Source organism: Ursus americanus, chromosome 24 (assembly GCF_024610735.1).
Source record: "Ursus americanus isolate L20-20 chromosome 24, mUrsAme1.1.p, whole genome shotgun sequence".
NCBI lineage: Eukaryota > Metazoa > Chordata > Mammalia > Carnivora > Ursidae > Ursus > Ursus americanus.
Genome location: NC_142150.1, coordinates 30,012,745 through 30,032,390, shown reverse-complemented (window position 1 = coordinate 30,032,390; position 19,646 = coordinate 30,012,745). Strand labels below are relative to the sequence as shown.

The following is a 19,646-nucleotide window of genomic DNA, read 5'->3' as shown; positions in this document are numbered from 1 at the left end:
GTGGCCACTTTACCTTTCCTGCTATCTTGGCTTAGACCCCTTTCACTAGGACCAACAGTAACCACCTTCTGCTCAGATGCCTGGCTTTTGCTCCCAGGAGAGCGGTCTTGCCATAGCGGCCAGTAATTGTTGCTTAAGAGTGTGTGCTTGCCTCAACTAGGAACATCCTCAGGAGTGTGTAAGACAACTCCATTTTCCAGAATCTTCTGCTCAAGAACAAAGCTATTGTAGCTGCTGAGGCCAAGCCAAAGCCACATTAGAGAGAAGCCAGGAGAAGGGAGAGAGGCAAGCACAGGTCCAGGTCTTGGTGGGCAGGAGCTTCAAAGCAGAGCGAAGAATGAGTTGACTCCCCGGGGCCAAGTTCCTCCCTTTTCCCCCTTTCTCACTCTGTGCTGCGCAGTTTCTGTATCCTGGGCCCTGTCTGAGCCCCTGCCCACACGAAGTTGGGGTGTGGTGTGAGCTCACGAAACTCTTCCAGGGGTCCAAGGCTAAAAACCATCGTCGAAAAGCACACATACAGTGCTGAGAGAGGCCACTCTCCGGCCAGATGCCATGAGACAAAGCCAGCATCCAGACCCTGGGCTTGGCTGTGGGCAGATCTCGGCCACCTAGCTAGAGCCTGTGCTTGGCGTGCGTTTCCCCTCCACACCACAGAGTACTGAAGCGGCTGAGTCGAGATAAAGTGTGGCTTGAGGGCCTGGAGAGAAACCTGCCACTGACTGAGCCTTGGCCCTGGGGCTTGAGGTGGCCTGAAAGGCTGAGTCACTGCAGGACAGCACTCAGGAAGCTCATCTTGGGCCTGGAGTGCTCTGTACCATTCTGGCTGATTGGACCCCCCAACTCTGGCCACGCTCTGGAGCGGCCTCCAGTCTGCGCTGCCTGCTTACCTAGGGGCCTCCCGCTTCCTCCACCTCTGGCCATCCCTCTCCTCCCTGCCATGTCTGAGACGGCTGCTGTGAGAAGCTCCTGGTTCCAGCAGAACCAAGATGATCTGGCATAAGGCTTCATTCAGGCTCAGCCTTACCTACTCCTTGTTCCCAGACCTCCCACAAAATTGACGACAACACAGCTTTGCTCAGGCAGGATCAGACATTTATGAAACAAGTGAATATTCACAAACTGTGGGAGAAACACACCTTCCCAGTAATAAAATCTCTGTATAAAGTGCATTTTGCCTGCGACCATCTCTTCCCCATGCCGGCCCTTGGATTAGGATTTGGGTCAATGTTCTGTGGCAGCCCGGGGACAAGTGGGCCAGAAGAGGGGAGGCATGAAGCCATCGTGGAACTCTGGGCCACTGGATGCCCCCTCTCCTCCCAGGTCTGGGAGTGGACCGCTCTACTCCACTGGGAATGGGCCAGCTTGCCAGGGATGGTGAAGTAGGGGGAGGTGGTCTCACCAACTTGTACCTCAGGGAAAAGGGCCATCATCTAATAGGCAGGAAAAGGGAAACACCCTGGTATTTGGCGGTGCTGCTGAACAAAACTGACTCTGGCCCCAAGCCCTCTGGCATTCTCAATTTCTCAAACTAGCCCTTCGAAGCTTGTTCTACTCCCCTTCTGGCAACAGCCCCCAATTCTCTTTCCTCCTGGCTGGGGCTAGGGGAACAGAGAAGATCCCAACTCAATGCTCTGAATAGACACCGTCACCTGTGCCCTGCTTCCCCCACATGATTACGGGACATTTCTAGTGAGGGTGACATACATACAACAGTTGGGACTCTAAAGGCAGCTCTCTGGCTGAGAAAACCTGAGGACATCTCAGGAAGAAGCCTGTCAATGTGCTGGACAGCTGAGGGAACAGAGGCCTGACCCCAGGGTTCTGGTCCAAGGACAGAGGAGGACAATGAGGGACAGGGCAAGGGCCAAGGGAGTTAACAGCTATGAGGCTGGGAAAGGTCACAGGGGAGGTAGAGAGGAAAAGGCCCAGAGGCCAGCTTAATGTTACATGTGAGGACAAAAATCCAAAGAGGAATTAGCCTCTCAGTTACACTTACACACACACACACACACACACACACACACACACACACACACTCTCTCTCTCTCTCTCTCTCTCACTCTTTGTGGCTCAAGTGCAGGCCACGGGGTGGAAGGAAGACTTGCTCTAGCTGACCACACAGTCCTTTTCATTGTGTCCTTCTCCACACAGGCATTCAACGGTGGGAGGGTTGAGGTGGGAGGCCAGGCCACTCCTGGAATGCAAGGCCTTGGCTTCTCTGGGTCAAACCTCCCACCTGCTGCTTCTGGAAGTGTTGGTGTGCTGGGTGAGATCTCTACTAGGACATTTCCCAACTGTCCCTGGCAGCTCCCGCCCGAGTCCACCTGCTGGGGTCCTTGGTATCCAGCCACTGGGAGAGCTGACACAGCAGCCTGGACGCTGACCAGTCCCAGGCAGGCCCCAGAAGTCTACAGACCACAGGCTAGCACGGCTTTCCTGGCTGGGTGTCAGCTGACCTCAGTGGCAGCACGGTGATGTGGCCGGGGGGCCAGAGGGCTTTCTCCCACCAGGAACCTGGCTTCTTCCTGGCAGAGGCACTGAGTCACTGCAGTGAGCGTGGAGGCTGGCTCTCAGCTTGAGGAAGGAACAGTAAAAGCTCAGATTCGATAATAACCTTCGATATTCTGATAACCTTAGGTTTTCAGCCCCGGAGAGGGGGCTGCGCTTTCTGGGCCAGCGTCTACAGTACTGTGTCTGTGGCACACTGGTCGGGTATCTGGGTGTACCTCCCCTCGATGGTGGCAAGTCTGCAGATCTGTTTACAGCCTCATGCTCAGTCCCAGATGCCCGAGGAGGGCTCTGGAGGACCCAGCGGCAGGAAATTTTAAAATAAGAAAGAAGCCAGATCAGGTGACTGTATCTGGACAGCATCTGTCCCCTCCAGCCTGCCCAGCCTCTGGCGTCATAAAGCGGGAACTCAGCGGGGACCTGGCTGCTTCTAGAATCTCATGCTCTGGACAAAAGCCAGCAAAGTTGCTCTCCTGCTCCTCAGTCCGATGTGATGAAAGAGGGACGGAGGGCTCCGCGTGGGGGTGGGGTATGGCAGACGCCAGAATCCCAGCTAGGGTCCTATGACTCTTCTCTTCAGACAAGGCAGCCAGCTCCCAGGGACAGGTTTGGCTGAAAGTCACTGCCATGACCTCTGGCCCAGTGTCTGGAGGCTGAGGTGTCCTCCAGCCCAAGCAGTGTTCAGAATCACAAGAGCGTAAACAGACGCATGCACACGCGAACAGGCACACCACTGCTTCCTCTGCACACGCGTACACACATGCACACATGCTCGCTCCGTCTCCGCCGGTGGTCAGCGGCTCTGCGGGCCGCGCTCTGCTCCCGCGGTGGCTGCTCAGGCTCCCGGCTTCGCTCACGGAGCTGCAGTGCTGCGGCTGAAAGAGAAAGACAAGTGCACAAAGGAGCGTTCAGGAGGCTGCTCGTTGCCCAGGGACACAAACTCCTCTGGCTGCTTCTCCGGGGACACTCACACTGGGAACTAGGAAGAGCCTGGCGCGAGCTGCACTGGCCACAGTACCTGGGGTGCCCCCGGGAGGCTGTGACACAGGACAAGCTCTCCCTGCAGACCCTCTGAGCCCCCTCGGCTCCAGGGCTCAGGGCAGGAGAGGAGGAGGAGGAGAGGCCGTATGGACTCACTTGAGGCCCTAGGTGATCCTTGCTCTGGTAGGACAAGGGCGGTTTTCCAAATCAAGGCACAGCGGCTGCTGCCAGAGACACTCAGAAAACAAATGGGAGAAGAGAAGCCAGATGGGACCAGTAATTTGAAGATGAAGGCAGTGACTGAGTTTAGAATCAGCAGGTGAGCAAATTTCCACATACAGATAAAAGAACCCTGGCACTGTGTGAGAAGACTGGGGGAGGGGGTCACAGGGACACAAGGAGTCATTTTAAATATTTATAACATCCTGAATTTGGAGCGCAGGGAAGAAATGGCCTCATGCCTGACAAGAGAGGACAGCATAAGCCAGTCATAATGCTGGGTTGCCTGTTTAAATAGGTCTAGTGTATCGGAGAGTGTACAGACATGCAGGGTTCCATTAAAGGTTTGTGTAAGTTTAAATGATGGTGAGGCAGATGATAATGAGGCTCACCGCACCTAGTGGCGGCCAGGCACTATACAGTTGTTGGTGTTTTTAAAGATTTTATTTATTTGACTGAGAGAGAGAGCGTACAAGCAGGAGGAGCAGCAGGGAGGAGAGGGAGAAGCAGGCTCCCCATCGAGCAGGGAGCCAGATGCCCGGCTCCATCCCAGGACCCCAGGATCATGACCTGAGCTGAAGGCAGATGCTTAACGGACTGAGCCACCCAGGCGCCCCTATACAGTAGTATTATGGCTGAACTGTGTTCTCCCCCAAATTCATACGTGAAAGGCCTAACCCCCAGTGCCACATAACGTGACTGTATTTGGAGAAAGGGTCTTTAATGAAGTAATTAAATTAAAGTGAGGTGATTAGGGTAGGCCCCAATCCCATATGACTGGTGACCTTATAAGAAGAGGAGATTAGCACACAGGCACACACAGAAAGAAGGCAGCCAGCACCTTGCTCTCAGATGTCAAGCCCTCAGAACTGCGAGAGAATAAATTTGTGTTGTTGAAGTCTCCCAGTCTGTGGCACCTTAGTATGGCTGCCCTTGCAAACTAATACAGCTTGTGATCCTGTTAATCCTGAAAATATGGCCTTCAGTTTTACAGATGAGAAAACAGTAAAGAGGACAAGTGGCCCAGGATGACAGCACCAAAAGTCGCCAAGCTGAGCCAGAAAACCCAGGTCTGGCGCCAACACCCGTGTTCTTACCATGAAGCAACCTCTCTATCCTAGCATTGCTCCTCAAGACTTACAGGGGATGTAAGAGGAAACCCAACGTGGTGGCATGAAGGCCAGTACACATTCGAGCAACATACACGGAAGTACAGAATTTTGCAGAAGAGGGAAAATGCTCTGAAGGGTCAAAGACACTGGAGCCAGAGAGTCAAAATCCGTCCTCTGACACACGCAACATGACAAATGTGAAATCTGAAGATGATTTTATCTGGATGATGACGAGTTATCTAGAAGCTATAGAAAATAAAGAAATAAATGTAAGGGCGGGTACCTGATTGGGTTAGTACTGAGTGCCTCATTCTTTAAAATATGTATTATTGTCAATAAATTTTTCCTTTAAGCTTGTACCATAATAACCTAGCCATGTTTTTCCTATAAATAAATGTATCAGTTTCTAAAGCATGGATATGTTTACTGAGACGTGCTGTGATATATATTTTACACGCAGGTCTCGCTCTGGCCCATTAAGCCAGAGATGATTTTGCTTCTGAAACTGCAAATTTCAGGACTGGAGGGCGTACCAGAGCAGGTCCTCTTCCTGATTCCTCTGTTTATCGTGTTTTCTCCACCTTTCGGGATGGGGGAAGATGAAGAGTGCATAAAGATTCCTTAGAACACGGGCTCTTACTCTGGGGTTCTTGGACTCTTTAGTGGTCCAAGGATAGGCTTAAGGGGTAATCCATGAGGCCCCTGAAGATCGGTGCACATCTTCCTGTGTGTGTGAATAGCTACCACTTTCTGGCAAGGGCTCCATCCTTTATCAGACTCTCCAAAGCATGGGTAATCCCAGCAGGGTTTGCGAACCAGTGCCCATGTATAGTTGGAAAAAATATATTACTAAATTGATTTCACTTATTTCTCAATGTAGTTACCAGAAATTTAAAATTATACTGTGGCATGGATGGTAGATCTGACAGGACTGAGTTTGAAGCAATGAAGTCTCTGTAACTAGGGAGAGACAAAGCCTCCTCTTTTCCAGATTCTCTGATCAAACACCCGGCAGCCTAATTGTGCAGGCAAATTGTTTAATTGTAGCCAGTGATCTTCATAGCTTCTGGCAAACTTGTCTCTGAGTGCGTCTGATAGTTGCTTATAGAAGAGCTAGCTAGGGCTTCGCCACAGAAGGTGAGTGGCTCAGAGGATACTGGGTATGTGTTAACAGACTAAAGATTTCCAGACTCCCTCTCCATCTAGATCCTACAAGGGAAGAGACACGCACCTATTTCATCGGGCAATGGCTCCACCACTCCATGGTGGCTGTCCAGGGTCGTTGGGGCCTTCATGCAAGAGTGGACAAGAGCCCTGCCTTCATTCCTGAGATCATGTGAATAATGGATCCATGTACTTGCTAACAGCATTGGCTTGCTTTTGGTTAAAAATGCCCTTTTCAGGGACAGGTTTAATTCAAATGCTTAGACAGTCTTTTTTTACCAAAAAGCATCAAAATCCTCTCTCTCGCTCTCTCTTTTTTTTGGCTGCTCATCTTCATTAGGTTTTCTTGGGGGATGGCCCACGACTTCCGAGGTCACTGTATGTATAAAAAACCACTATTTTTGAATCAGGTGACTTTGTGAGCATCTTTAATCAAATTTATAAGATTATTTTCTAATATGCTTTGTCAACTTTCTTGGTGATTCTTTTACACCTCACAGTGAAAATGACCCATCGTACAATCTGTCGATGGCATTCACTGAATTCGAATCAGGCTTATAATGAATCTCATGTACTTCAAGAGGCTATGTTCTTTAACGTGCATTTCCCTTTTCCATTTGGCATACACTGGTAACGAGTGGGCATTCCAGGCTACTATGAGAGCTGAAGATGTACCCTGTTCCCTCCACATTTAACATCTGAGCAATGCATTTGTCAGCTCCTCAATTATTCCGCATCATAATTCAACATTTTCCAAAGGAAAACAATAAATGCCTAAAGTGAGACTATAAGCAGTCAGGTGGCTATAAGGCTAACACCTCAGACCCATGTTAACTTGGGCATAATTGTGCTACGGGGCAGGTTCGGGAAGGGAGCTGGCAGCGTGTGGCCACAGATAAGCCCCCGTGACCCAAGTCCCTCTATGACCAGTTCAAAACCACAAACGCAGAACCAAGATTTGGAGGAACCAGCTTGTTCTTGTCCACAAAGTTAGTCAAAGGCCTAGTCAACTAGTTCCTCAAGCTGCTCTATCAGCAGATAACTAGATAGTTCCTGCGTTCTTGTTCTCAAGCCAGAGCATAAGTCTGCAGAAAATAGGGGCTGGGGAAATCAGATGAGGCCCTGAGGGAAAGTGATGACAGCAGCACTAAGAGAAAGGGAAGAACAGCTTGGGGGAGGCATCAAGGGAAAAATCAACTCAAAACATGCGCTGAAAAATCAATTTCTCAATTATCCGACTCTTTCAACCTGTCATTAAATACGAGAACCACAGAAGCAGCTGCTGGAACACAAAGTGAGTTAATACTGCCTCCCTTGGTGCACCCAGTGTTAGGATTACCCCCCAGTACCTGCATACCGGATGCTAACAAGAAAGCCCAGTGTGTGAGGCCCCCGTGCCCCTGATCCTAGCCCGCAGGGCTGTGCGGACGAAGCGCACGCAGGGCCTTGCGTCGGCAGAGGATATCGCAACAAGCTCAAGGTTGGTGGAAACTTTGTCTCAGTGCCCAGGAGCTTGAAAGGGGCAGAAGACTTGCTACCAGCTCCCAAGTTAGGTACAGGGAAGTACAGAGGTGCAGCTGGGCCGGGATGGGCCAGGATGGGGTACAAAGCTGGGCTCTCAGCTCCATCTCATTCCTCATGTCAATGACACCCTTTCCCTTCCTGCACCATACAAATCCCACAGCAACAGGGAGGGGATGTCAGTCAGCCAACAGCTGCTGGGGGGGGCAGGGGTGAGTGCAAAGGGACACCTCCATGCATCCCAACTTCTCATTTCCAGGGTGAGATGTGGAGACGGGAGGCAACTTGGCATGGAAAGGGCTCCCAGGCAGTGAGCGGCACGACAGCAGCGCGCTCGCTGGTCTGAGCGGAAAGTCCAAACACCGCACTGTGTCCCCTTCCCCTGTGCAGCGTCTGAGACCGCCCACTGCCTTCCACACATGTTGTTTCAGGTAAGGAGGGATACACAACGGAATGATGTGCCAAAATGACAAGGAGGAGATTCCAGGGGTCAGGTTTTCCACAGTGAACCTCCAGGGCTAATGCAGCCTCGGTGGACTATGGGCAGGGGAGGGGAGGCGAGGGGTGGTCCTTGGCCAGGAACCTTTTGTATTCAATGGGGCTTCTCTCAACAGATCACGTGTACCAGCCGATGGGCAAATGGATCATGTGAGCTGGTTCCCCATGGTAAAATGTTTGGACCAATAAGAAAAAACTGTACACAATTGGCGGCTGATGGAATCCTGGGCAGTCAGCAGCTCTGGGGATTATGGGGAAGCCTCTGAAATGATAGCTATTTGGGGGCTGGCTTATTTTTCAGTTTAGTGAACACTGCACAGTAAAACCAGATGCAGACAGACATTGGCATGGGTTTTAGGTTAGCATGAACCCTGCTGACATCAGGGCATGTTTTACACGGTAAACCATTGTCTGCCCTGTGAACTGCCACGGGTCTGAGGCATTAGAAATAACAGAACCACAAAACAATAGAGCTCAGAGCTAACCAGGGCCTCAAAAGGCTCAGGATGAAGACTTCAGGCTGGTAAAGATTAGTCACACTTCACAGATACAGTGTCTCAGAAAGGCTAAGTGTCCTGCTCCAAGGCACACAACTAAAACTGACCGAGAGAAGAGGGGAGAAAGGGCAAGTCTGCTTCTCAGTAGAACACCGTGTCAGCTTAGGCCATGTGGCCATAGCTGCGTGGCCCACTTAGCCCAGAGGGCTGCCTTTGACTAACATAACGATAATACAATCCAAGATGCCCTGAGAAGTGCGTGCAGGATGGAAATGTCATTTCTTCTCCGTGGTGCGTTTTACTTGTTCGAAGCCTCTGCGTGTATGGTTGACATTTTCTCCCCTGCCGTGTATGCTCGATGGGTGACAGATGCTATTATCACTACTTTACTGATGGGGACGTGGAACGCCCTGAGGGCCAGGCACTACCAGCAGCGTACAGAGAAACACAAGTTTACTCGCCTCGCAGGGTTTCCAAAGAACACGTGCCTTCTTCCCTAGTCTGTCTCGTCCTCTGGCTTCCTGGCTCCCACTTCAGAGCAAGTAGCCATGATGAAGGGCAAGGCAAACCTTGAGAATCAGTCCTTAAGATTCCAATAGGCCGAAGAATAATTTCCCGGAGGACAAGGCCAGAGACAGGCTGTCCTCCGCACCATTGTAATGTTTTCACTTGGGGTCATGGCTATTGCCTCTCAGCTGGCTCCCCCACTGCCACGTTTCCTTTGCAGGCCCCAGCCCAATGCTTCAAAAAATGCCAGGTGGATCATTTCACTCTCCTGTTCCAAAATGTTCCTTAGCATCCAGAGTACACCAAAGATTCACCTGCCTGACATTTATGACCCTTCATGGTCCAACCCAACGGTAGCCTTATGTTCTTCTAAAATAATAATGGTAACAGTATCTGTAATAATTATACTGGATACTTATGAACTTATGAGCCAGGCATTGGGCTAACTGCCCTGCATATCACCTAGACACTGTCAGTGGTCTACCAGTATCCACACTTCCTCGCTACCAAAACCTAGATTTTGTTCAGCGGTGGCTCATGGGCCTGACATAGACAATGAATCATGATTGGTCTAAGTCAGTGATTCTCAAAGTATAGTCCAGAACAGCAGCAGAACCAGCGGCTAGGAACTTTTTAGAAATGCAAACTCTTAGGCCCCACCCCAGACCTACTGAATCAGAAGCTCTGGGAGTGGGCCCAGCAATCTGTGGTTTAACAAACCATCTAGGGGATTCTACTGCTTACTCAAGTTGGAAAACCAATGGTCTAAACCAATCCTGACAATCCGGATCCCCACTTCCCACGTTGGAGGAGGCTTTGTGACTTAGTCTGGGCTCATGAGACCAATGTGAAAAGCTGGGGGAGGGGTATTCTGGGGAAGCTTTTATTTTTTTGGTAAAAAGGAGGAAAGACATCTCCTGATAACCTTCTTAATATAAAATTGCAACCCTCACTGTGCCCCTTTATTTTCTATCTTCTTACCAACTTGAATTTTTCTTCATACCACTTAGAGCCTCTTAACTCTGTTTATTGTCTGTCTCCTCCACCAAGACACACCCAAGAGGGAAGGCCTTTGTCAGTCATGTTCAGCAGGTCCCAACAGCCCAATGAGCACAACAGTGCCTAGCAAACTGTGCTCAAAAACTTGGTGTGTGTTTACTGATGAATGAGTGCAGCTGTCTCTGCTACTCCTCTTCTTTCTTACTTTGAATGAGGAATTGATGGCTGAGGCTGTGGCAGCCACCTTGAGACCATGAAGCAAGAGAATTGCAGAAAAACTGGCTCTGACATTGCTGAGCCACCAAGCGATGCCCAACTCAGGGTCTCTTGTTAGGGAAAAAAATAAATAAATCCCTATTTGCTTGAGCCACAGCAGTCAGCTCTCCTGCTCCTAACAGCCCCATGCATTCCTACCTGACAGATAGAGTTAATAATTCAACCTTTGCAACAACCGAATTCAGAGGTAAGGAAACGAAGTCTCATAGCAGTTAAGTAATTTGTACAAGATCATGTAATCCTGAAGCTATTGTTCTTGTCTGAAATGTCCTCCTTGTGGCCTAAATCCAACTCACCTTTCAGCCCCAAGTGTAAATGTCTGTGTCGCATTCCCTGATCACCCCAACCCACCAACAGCCAGCTTGTGCGAAGTGTGTACAGTCTAGACCATCAGTCTAGGAATTATAAGTCATTTGTCTTCTTCTCTAAGTAGACTGTTGAATGCTTGTGGATGGGCATCGTAACACATCCTATATGCTTATGTTTCCCTTCCTCACACACCTGCTGGCAACAATTTCATTCTGAACTGGATGCCATTAGCTTACTGAGCAACCTTGACCCAGACATTTAAGCTCTCTATGCTTTGATCTTCTCACCTGGAAGGCATACTATCAGCCTGGCAAGCTCCAGATTTGTAAGACAGAATGAACTTTGCTTAGTATCACAGAGCTAAGAGATAACCTAGTAGTATCTAAGTAGTATCCCAGGCTGCCGGTGCTTCTAGAACAAGCCCGTACAAATCTACCAGCAACATCTATGACAAAGAGCCTAGTAGGGTAAAGGGCACAAACATCAAACCCTCGCTGTCTCACCCAGCACTCAAGCACAGACACTCAAACCAGATGGCCCCACCTGGCCCTGCAATGGAAGGGTTGGGAAAAAAGAATCAATTAGCTCCATAGGAAAAAAAAAATTACTCTGCAGTCTAATGATGCAGACATGGCACATGAAGAGCACCTGAGATGACGACTCCCAGAGAAGAGTCATTTATATTCCCCAAGAAAGGCATGAAAGTCCCTTCCTGCTCTGTGGAAGGAGCCAGTTTTTATTTTTGTTTTTTTAATGACATTCACGGGGCTTCAAAGAAAGCTGAGTGCTGACAGGGAAGGGCAGAGCCAAGGCCACGGAGGAAGGTGCGAATGGAGGAGGGGAGTGGCCTTAAGAGGCGCAGATGATGGGCGGCCAGACGCTACAGGGCCTCAGCGGGGGCTGGGCCTACTGCCCGCGCACAGCCCTCGGCCTTTCTTTGGAAGGTGAGTGCTGCCCTCCGCTGGCCCGCCTGTGGGACACAGCCTGTCCGCGACGGCAGTGGGTCCTGGAGCCTCCTCCGACCCTGCCACGGGGCCGTTTCTCCCACAGCTTCGCCTTCGGACTCTGCTTTCTTTCTGTAGGATTTGACTCACTTTGATAAGTGGCAAGAGCCAAAAAAAATTGTTTTCCTTAGTTTGTAAAGAAAAAGGCTTTACTTTTAAATTTTCTTCTAAAATTTAAAAGGTATGGAAGTCAGATGGTAGAAATTTAAGGTTGAAATCCTAAAAAATCCTGCACTCTCCACCAGGTTTTAATCAAGTTTGCTGGGTTTTAACCCTCAGCTCCAAACCCAGCCCCACCTCTCCCGCCTTCCTTCCCAAGGGTGACTCTAACCTGCTGTCACTCACTCTCAGACATCCCTGCTCGGCGGCTCTGGGGCGGGCAACTCTGCCACCCTGGCCCGTTTGCTGAGTTCTTCACCCGGTGGCTCCTCGGCTGCTTCCAACTTGCGTTTGGGGGATGCTGGGCCACTGGGTAGTGGTCTTGGGCCTGCAGGGAAGCAGGTCGAAGTGTCACACAGACTGTGCATCAAGCCAAGATGACCTGAAACTGGGCAGCTCTTTAAGGGGCAGGGAGCGTGCATCGAAGCCATGCCAACATGTTGCTCCTCCCGCCTGCCCCTCAGCCTTCCTTTCAGCAGTGACCTTGCCCGGAAATGGCCAAGGAGAGCATGACCAAGGCCTGCTGGTAGCATGGCCAGCTTTTGGGCCCCAAACCCCAGGGGTTCCAGAGGCTGATGTGGCGTGTCTGCAGAAGCGGACCTTGCTCTGAAGGCCAGGCATTCCCTCTGTGACCTGGACCAGCTCCTGAAACAGCGCCCTCATCTGTGGAGCCAGCCGGCTGGGCAAACCAGAAAGGTCCCCGGAGCTCTTGCTCGTCTGGTCTTACTGATATTTATCCCAGGCCGAGGTGGGGAGGTTGAGAATTCGGCCCCACTACCGGGCTGTGCCACCACCTCCTGCCTGGACAACCACGGCTGCCTCCTTTCTAGCCTCCCTGTCCTCGCTCCTGCCCACGCTGTCGCCTCCACATAGCAGGCGGAGTGAGCTTTTGAAAACTTAGATCAGATCGCCACTCCTCCACCCTGCTGCCCACCCGAAGTGCCTTCGTGCACTGATGACACACTCCCCCTCCTCCTCATGGGCGCAGAGTCTGGGGATGCTACTCCGGCCACAGCTCGTCCTCCTCTCATTCTAGCTCCTCCCGCGAGACATGCCAGCTACACTGGCTTCCCTTTCTCTGTTCCTTGCGTGAGCTAAGCTCATTCTGTCTCTGGTCTTTTCTTGCTAGTCCCTTTGCCTGGAATGCTCTTCTCCCAGTTCTTGGAAAGCCAGGTTCTTCTTGTGACTTGGGTCCCTGCTTAGACAGGCGTTTCCTGACTACTCCAATCTAAAGTACCTGAAGGAATCCCTCTCTTCCCCAGCCCCTCTCATATCAGAACATTCAATTTTATTTTCCCCAAAACCACTTGTTATCTGAAATGATCTTGCACGGTTCCTTTACCATGTGTCTCTCCAAGTGGAATACAAGCTCTATATTATGGAGCATAGACTCATTCCAGCCTTTGTCCTCAGCCCTCAATGACTCAAGTGGCAGTTCTGCAGTGTCCTTTGGACGGACACAGTCCACAGGAGGCCAGCTGCTACTCACCTGCACTGCTCATGCTCCCAGTCTGGCTCGAGCTGGGCTCTGCCACCGGGTTGTTGAGGTCTTCCACACAGGAAGGGACAGATGCCAGCAGACCTGGGAGACAGGCAGGGGAGCAATCAGAACATCATCTCACAGGACTGCAGAGGGCCACAGGGCAGCTGAAGACAAGATGGGGTGGTGGGGGAGAGGGGGTGCTGGGCCATAACACTGAGGTTCCACCTCTTCCCACTGGCCGTAATTAAGGGAGCCCTGATCCAGCCCAGCCTGCAGTGCCCTGTGCCCTGGGAAGTCAAGTCAACTTAACAGCTTAGAAGAGAGCACTTGGTCTCCCTTTCCAATATCTGGAAATCCCCGCTGGGCCTGCAGGGGCACCCTTCCCTTCAGTGAGCTAGGGGATGGGGGTGGCAGTAGTGGCTCCTTACAGAGTCCCCGGTAGCGGGAGAGCTGCTGGTAAATCTGCTTCATTCGCTCAATGTTGAGCCGGCTGGTCTCAGCATGGTTGACTATGGGCCGGGGGTAGTCCACACCAATGATGCACTTGGCTGCCTTCTGAATGGCCTCGGGGGCATTCCAGGGCTCATAGATGTATCGAGAGGGAAATCCTTTCAATATGGGCAGGTATCGCCTGAAACACACACATTGGACAACCGGTCAGCACATTGCACCTCTCCTTCAAAGGGTCAAGGGTATCTTATTTTAGGAGCCAGTCCCAGCAGCCAGGAGCCAGAAAGCCTGGACCGCATCCTTACCTGATGTAGTCTCCACTGGGGTCTGTGCGGCGGCCGAAGCCCACAGGGCAGTAGCAGTGAAAGAACTGCTGGAAGAAGGCACTGCAGGACAGCCACATCCAGCTGCCCGCATTCACGCTGAAATCAGCATCCAGGAGCAGCTCATCAAATACCTACATGGGGACAGCGTAGGACAGTCAGCCTCGATGGACCTACTGCCTGGGTTCTCCCCAAGTTACCACATGCCCCATGGAGAAGAGACAGCCAGAACCCTTCTGCTGATAGCAAGCCAAGAAGGATCTGGAGGGGATCCCCTGAATCCAGGGATCCCACCCCATGCCCCAGCCCAGAAGAGGGCTGCCCTTGCTGGGCCTGACAAGAAGGTATGGGCCAGCTTCCTCTGAGACAGCACTCACCCGGACCCCGCTCTCCCAGCTGACCCAGAGGTCCCCGCGGGTGAGGAAGCAGGCCACGGCGTGCCGGGCCAGATGGTGGATCCAGCCCTCCTGTCTCAGCTGGGTCATGATGGCGTCAATCCAAGGGAAGCCTGTCTTGCCCTCGGCCCACTTGGCCAGGGCCTCGGGGTTGCGGTCCCAGGGGATCTGGATGCAGATGGGGTTCCCTTCCATGCGGTCAAACCTGGGGTTGTTGGTGGCTGCCGTGTAGAAGAACTCTCGCCACAGGAGTTGCCCAAACAGGGAGAGGGGGGGCGTGCTGTTCCGCTTCACCTAGGGTGGGGGCGGCACACGGATACAACACTTGCCCAGCTCTCAGCACCACGTCACTCCGATCTCTCCCACAAAGCAATCTGGAGCTGTTATGAATGTGGTGGCTCCAAACCCCCTAGACACGTGAAGGGACTATGCCCTAGCAGTGGCCCAGTGTGCCCACAGACTGAAACCCCAGGCCCTGGCTGTGTGCACCGGGAACCAAACTCCCCAGGCCTGGCCTATGATCCTTGGCCTCAAGGGTCCCTGCTTGGCTCCACTTTCTACAGTCAAAGGGAGTTTTCCCATCAGCATGCATAAAAAATACTCAGTTTAGATTCTGGTTAAATAAGTGATTACAACAGCCTGGATCTGGGGCCTTGAAGAATTAAAAGATCAGACCAGGCCTCCAAGCATATAATGACTTTCCTGAAATCACAAGATTCCAAACTGGCAAAGCCACCCCATGCCACAAAATCCTGCTATCGGCAAGGACAGGGAAACAGCGTGAAACGACACAGACCTAAGAATGACCTGCTGAATGTGGATAGTTGGGTATGTCGCCCTCTTTCCTTCTGGGGGCAGGCGTCCTACCATAGGGTTATCTGCCTTGGGTCCATACAGCACAGCCCTGCATTCAGCCCGGGTCATTTCCTCCTTACTGGCAGGCAGCAGCTGCTCCTGAACTCCCTCCCCACCCCACCCCCCGTTAAATGCTCTGCACCGGCCCCACAGAGGGCTGCTGTGCTCCCTGGCATGGGACTGGTTCTAGCATGCCCTCCCCGAGTCCCAGCCCGAGTGCTTGCCCCCGTACACCTGCTGCCAGTGGATCTGCCACCTCGAGGGTCACACCCTGAGGTCAGCTTTTCTGCCCATCCTGCTCTACTTGCTAACCTGGAGTTTATTTAGATCAGCAGTTTGGGTGGTGCTGGCTCCGGGATGTGGACTCTTCCCTACCTTCTCTGGACTGTTCACAAACATAAGCAACTCCAGAATCCACAACCCGGTCCCCACCACCAGGGTCAGAGGGGAGGGCCTCTGTGCAGGGTGTCTGACTGGCCCAGAAGGCCTGGTCCGCTCGGCTGCGACGGGCGCAGGGTGTGTTGTCCTTGGCGCCCCCTCACCTTCTTATACAGGTCCCACAGGCGGTAGTAGAAGAGGCGGCACGAGAGGCAGCCGAAGCGCAGGTAGGGGCTGAGGCCCGTGGGGCTGGCCAGCAGGGAGTTGGCGTTCATTCGGGGTCTCTCATAGTTGGCAACCCAGGCCTGCAGCGGGAAGAGAAGGCGAAGAAAGGAGAGGCCTGGACGTTGCAGAGAAAAACCCCGAGGCACAGGCGTAGTGCTCTACTTCGCGGCTCACTGTTACGTGGCTTCTCCCGTGGGGTCTGAACAATCCTCTGGGGCAGCACTAATTAGTACCACCTTTTGAAAATGGACGATGCAGTTCAAAGCGTTATGTGGCTCTTCTGGGGTTACAGAGTTGCCAAGAGACAGGGCTGGGGGGACGCAGCTTCTAACTCCAGATTCCTTCTACAGCTGATAACTTTTTCTTCCTCAACTCCTCGCACCCTCTTTCCCTTCGTGATGCCTCTCTCACAAACTTTACACCCTCTGCAGACCTCCCCCACTGCCCTCAGCAGACGACTTCGCTTCCTTACTGTAAGGAGATGGAAGCCTTCGGCTGAAAAACTCCTCAACTCTTAGCCACCAAATCTACACACTCACCTGTGTCTACACCTCCCCCTCTCCTCCCCACTGCCTCTCCGGTGACTCTGCCCAAGACCAGGGCCTCCCCTGGCTCTGCAGCCCTCCCCTCTTCCTTCCCCTGCACCTTCCATCTCTCCCTCTCCAGTTTCCACTCCAAGAACATTGGGAAAATCATCTCGTTTCTTTGCAAACAAAAGAAAAAAAATAATAAAGGACCCTTAGGAAGCCTGTGACCTCTATCGGGTCTGCTTTCTTCTCTCCACAGCCCATGTCCCACAGCCACCTGCGCTTCTCGGCCCACCCCAGCATGGCTTCTGCCTTCACTGCTCCCTGCAGGCTAGCTCCCCCCCAAGTCCTGGTGATCTCCGTGCCACTGAGTCCTGCAGGTGCTTGCCTGGCATATTTTCGGACCTCTCAGCACACCTCACCCTGCTCCGGTCTCCACACCCTCTGTTCCCTCGGTCTCTGGACTCCACACGCTCCTGGCTGCCTCCCACGTGGCTGGTTGCCTCCCCTCCCAACCCATTTGATGTTGGCATCTCAGGGCTCTGTGCTGGGCCCCTACTCAACCGTGCTCCCGGGGAAGCACGTCCAGTCCCACGGCTCCCAACACTACCTCTCTGCCGATGATCGACACACTGGAGGCTCCAGCTCAGACTGCTTAGCTACTGCTTAGCTCAACTCCCAAATCACTCCATCCAACTCCCTGCCAGGACCTCAAAGTGTAGTCCCGGCCCCTCAAAGTGTAACAGCTCTTTCCTTCAGACCACCCTTCCATGTGCATTCCTATCTCAGAAAGCGCACGGTCATCCACCTGGGTGCCCACGCCAGAGGCCTGGCCGTCGCCTTTGACTTCCTCGTCGCCAAGTCCTGTCAATTCTACTATTCAAGTACTCCTCAAATCTGTCCTTTTCTTTCCATCCCTCTTGCCACCAACCTGGTTCAGGCTAAGATGTAGACTAGACAACTGTGACAGCCTCCCAAATGACCTCCCTGCCTCTCTTCTCACCCCCCTCTAATTCCATCGCCACACTGGGAGCAGAGCAATGGCTTAAGAACACCATCCTGCAGGAACAAACATGCACTGGGCTTCCTGTTGCTCTTAGGATAGAGGCCCAATCTTAAACACGGCTTACAAGCACCCCACTGTCTGGGTGAGCCTGTTTTCTAGCTTCATCTCTTGTCACTCTCTTGTAAGCACCACGCTCTTGCGGGCCTTTGCAGGCACAGCTCCCCTGGCCTGGACTCTTGTCCTGCTTTTCACTCACCTTCCCTTGGTTAACTCTCTTTCTTCAAATCTCAACCTAACAGTCACCTCCTGTGCCGGTAACCCCTCGGGTATTGGGTTAAGTGCCTCTGACAGACACTAGGTATACTTGTCTGCTCACGCCCTTACCCACCTCCCTCTGAAAGCCTTTTTAAGTGAAATACAGATAAAGAAGTTAACACGGATGTGTGGTTTAACGAATTATTCTAAGGCAAACACTCATGCAACCATCACCGAAGTTCAAGGACCAGAACTTTGCTGACCACCCCAGAAACCCATCCCAGTCACGGTCCCTTCCTGGCACACTCACCCAACTTTTATAATAATCACTTCTTTGCATTTAAAAACGTTGACCTTTTTCTATTTTTGCAAAGCATATTTGGGAGAGAAGGCTTTATCTTTTCAGTTATTCCTCGCATTTTGTTATTCCTTGCATTTTTTAGAGCGGGGAGGAGCAGAGGGAGAGGGAGAATCTTAAGCAGGCTCCACGCCCAGCAAGGAGCCTGGCTTGGGGCTCAATCTCAAGACTCCAAGATCATGACCTGAGCCAAAAGCAAAAGTCGGACGCTTAACCGACTGAGCCACCCAGATGCCCCTATTCCTTGCATTTTTAAGTGGGTTTTTTTCAACCACATGTGCATCCCTAGGCACTACAGTTTAGCCCAGGCCATTTATGGGAGTTTGATGCGTTATTTAAGTTTCTTTTAGTCTATGTATTTCCGGTCATTTCTTTCTTTCCCTTGCAGTTTTTTAAGGAAGAATCCAGGTCATTTGACTTGAACTGATTCTCACAGTCTGCATTTTGCTGATTGCACACTCATGGTATACTGCCTGCAAATTGGCAGCTGGTACACAGATGGGACTGGACTCAGGTTTGATTTCTTTGGCAAGACTGTGGGGGGACATAATGCCTGCCTAGCTCTCCTTATGGGGTTAGCAGTCATTAATGGACAATGCGTCATCACTGAAGGCTGCAAAATGCTGGTACTCTAATTCTATCATTCCGTTTTCTTTTAAAAATGGGGATACTTTTAAAAAGAGATGCCTGCCCTCATTTACTATTTTGGGTAACCCAGTAGTAAAGGTCATATGGTTTGTCTCCCCTTTTTGATGACAGCACCTAATTTTCTTGTGGTGATCCAGCCTTCCCTAATCTCACTCCAAGTGGGTGCAGTGGAGCTAAATTCACTTCTGACTCTGGGAGTAGGCTCAGGATGCAAGTCTGGCCAGGGAGAGCACCCCTTCCTTGGCCAAGATGACTGAGTCAGGGACTGTCGCATGACCCAAGCCAGGCCAATGAAAACACTCCTCAGGACTTTTCTTGGAGCTTTTGGAAAAGAGGCACACCACTTCCTCTGGTGTGATAAGCAGACTGAAAATAAGCTGCCGGTGACCACTTTGCCACTGTTTAAGGAAAGCCTACCTGAGAATGAACTATAGAGAGAGGAAAGCAGAGCTCAGAGATGGAGAAGGTATTTCCGGTAGCATTATTTGGACACCTGGGTCCGGCTGTGCCTAAAAGCTACACCTTAGATTCTTAGTTACATGAGTTCAAAAACACTTTTTTCAAAAGCCAGCTTGCAAATATGAACTGATTTAATAAAACTTTCTTTTTTTTTTTTTTTTAAAGATTTTATTTATTTATTCGACAGAGATAGAGACAGCCAGCGAGAGAGGGAACACAAGCAGGGGGAGTGGGAGAGGAAGAAGCAGGCTCATAGCGGAAGAGCCTGATGTGGGGCTCGATCCCATAACGCCAGGATCACGCCCTGAGCCGAAGGCAGGCGCTTAACCGCTGTGCCACCCAGGCGCCCCTAATAAAACTTTCTTGCTCTTCGCTATTCTAACCCTTCGAACCGCTCCTTTCCTGACCCACAGTATGCTGTAATTCCTTGTTTCATGTCTATCATCTGCAATACGCTACTATTCTGAAGACAGGCTCCATGCTTGGAGTCTCACACTCACTGGGCAGTCTTTCCAGCAGCTAAGCCATCT

The 19,646-nt window shown here is 51.6% G+C and overlaps 1 protein-coding gene across 2 annotated transcripts in view; it reads right to left on the bottom strand.

Moving 5' to 3' along the window:
- Positions 1 to 1,070: 1,070 nt before the first annotated feature.
- CRY2 (cryptochrome circadian regulator 2) overlaps positions 1,071 to 19,646 on the bottom strand; it is a 34,213-nt gene continuing 15,637 nt past the window's right edge. Inside the window, exons 6-12 of one of the 2 annotated variants that reach the window (XM_045808751.2) lie at positions 15,803 to 15,943; positions 14,388 to 14,699; positions 13,993 to 14,144; positions 13,666 to 13,868; positions 13,244 to 13,336; positions 11,941 to 12,082; positions 1,071 to 3,383 (exon numbers count right to left, since the gene is read on the bottom strand). In XM_045808751.2, the coding sequence (XP_045664707.1) occupies positions 11,943 to 12,082; positions 13,244 to 13,336; positions 13,666 to 13,868; positions 13,993 to 14,144; positions 14,388 to 14,699; positions 15,803 to 15,943 (1,041 nt within the window). In that variant the 3' untranslated portion in view covers positions 1,071 to 3,383; positions 11,941 to 11,942. Of the gene's footprint in view, positions 3,384 to 11,926; positions 12,083 to 13,243; positions 13,337 to 13,665; positions 13,869 to 13,992; positions 14,145 to 14,387; positions 14,700 to 15,802; positions 15,944 to 19,646 lie in introns of both variants that reach the window. The other variant, XM_045808750.2, reaches the window with a different exon arrangement.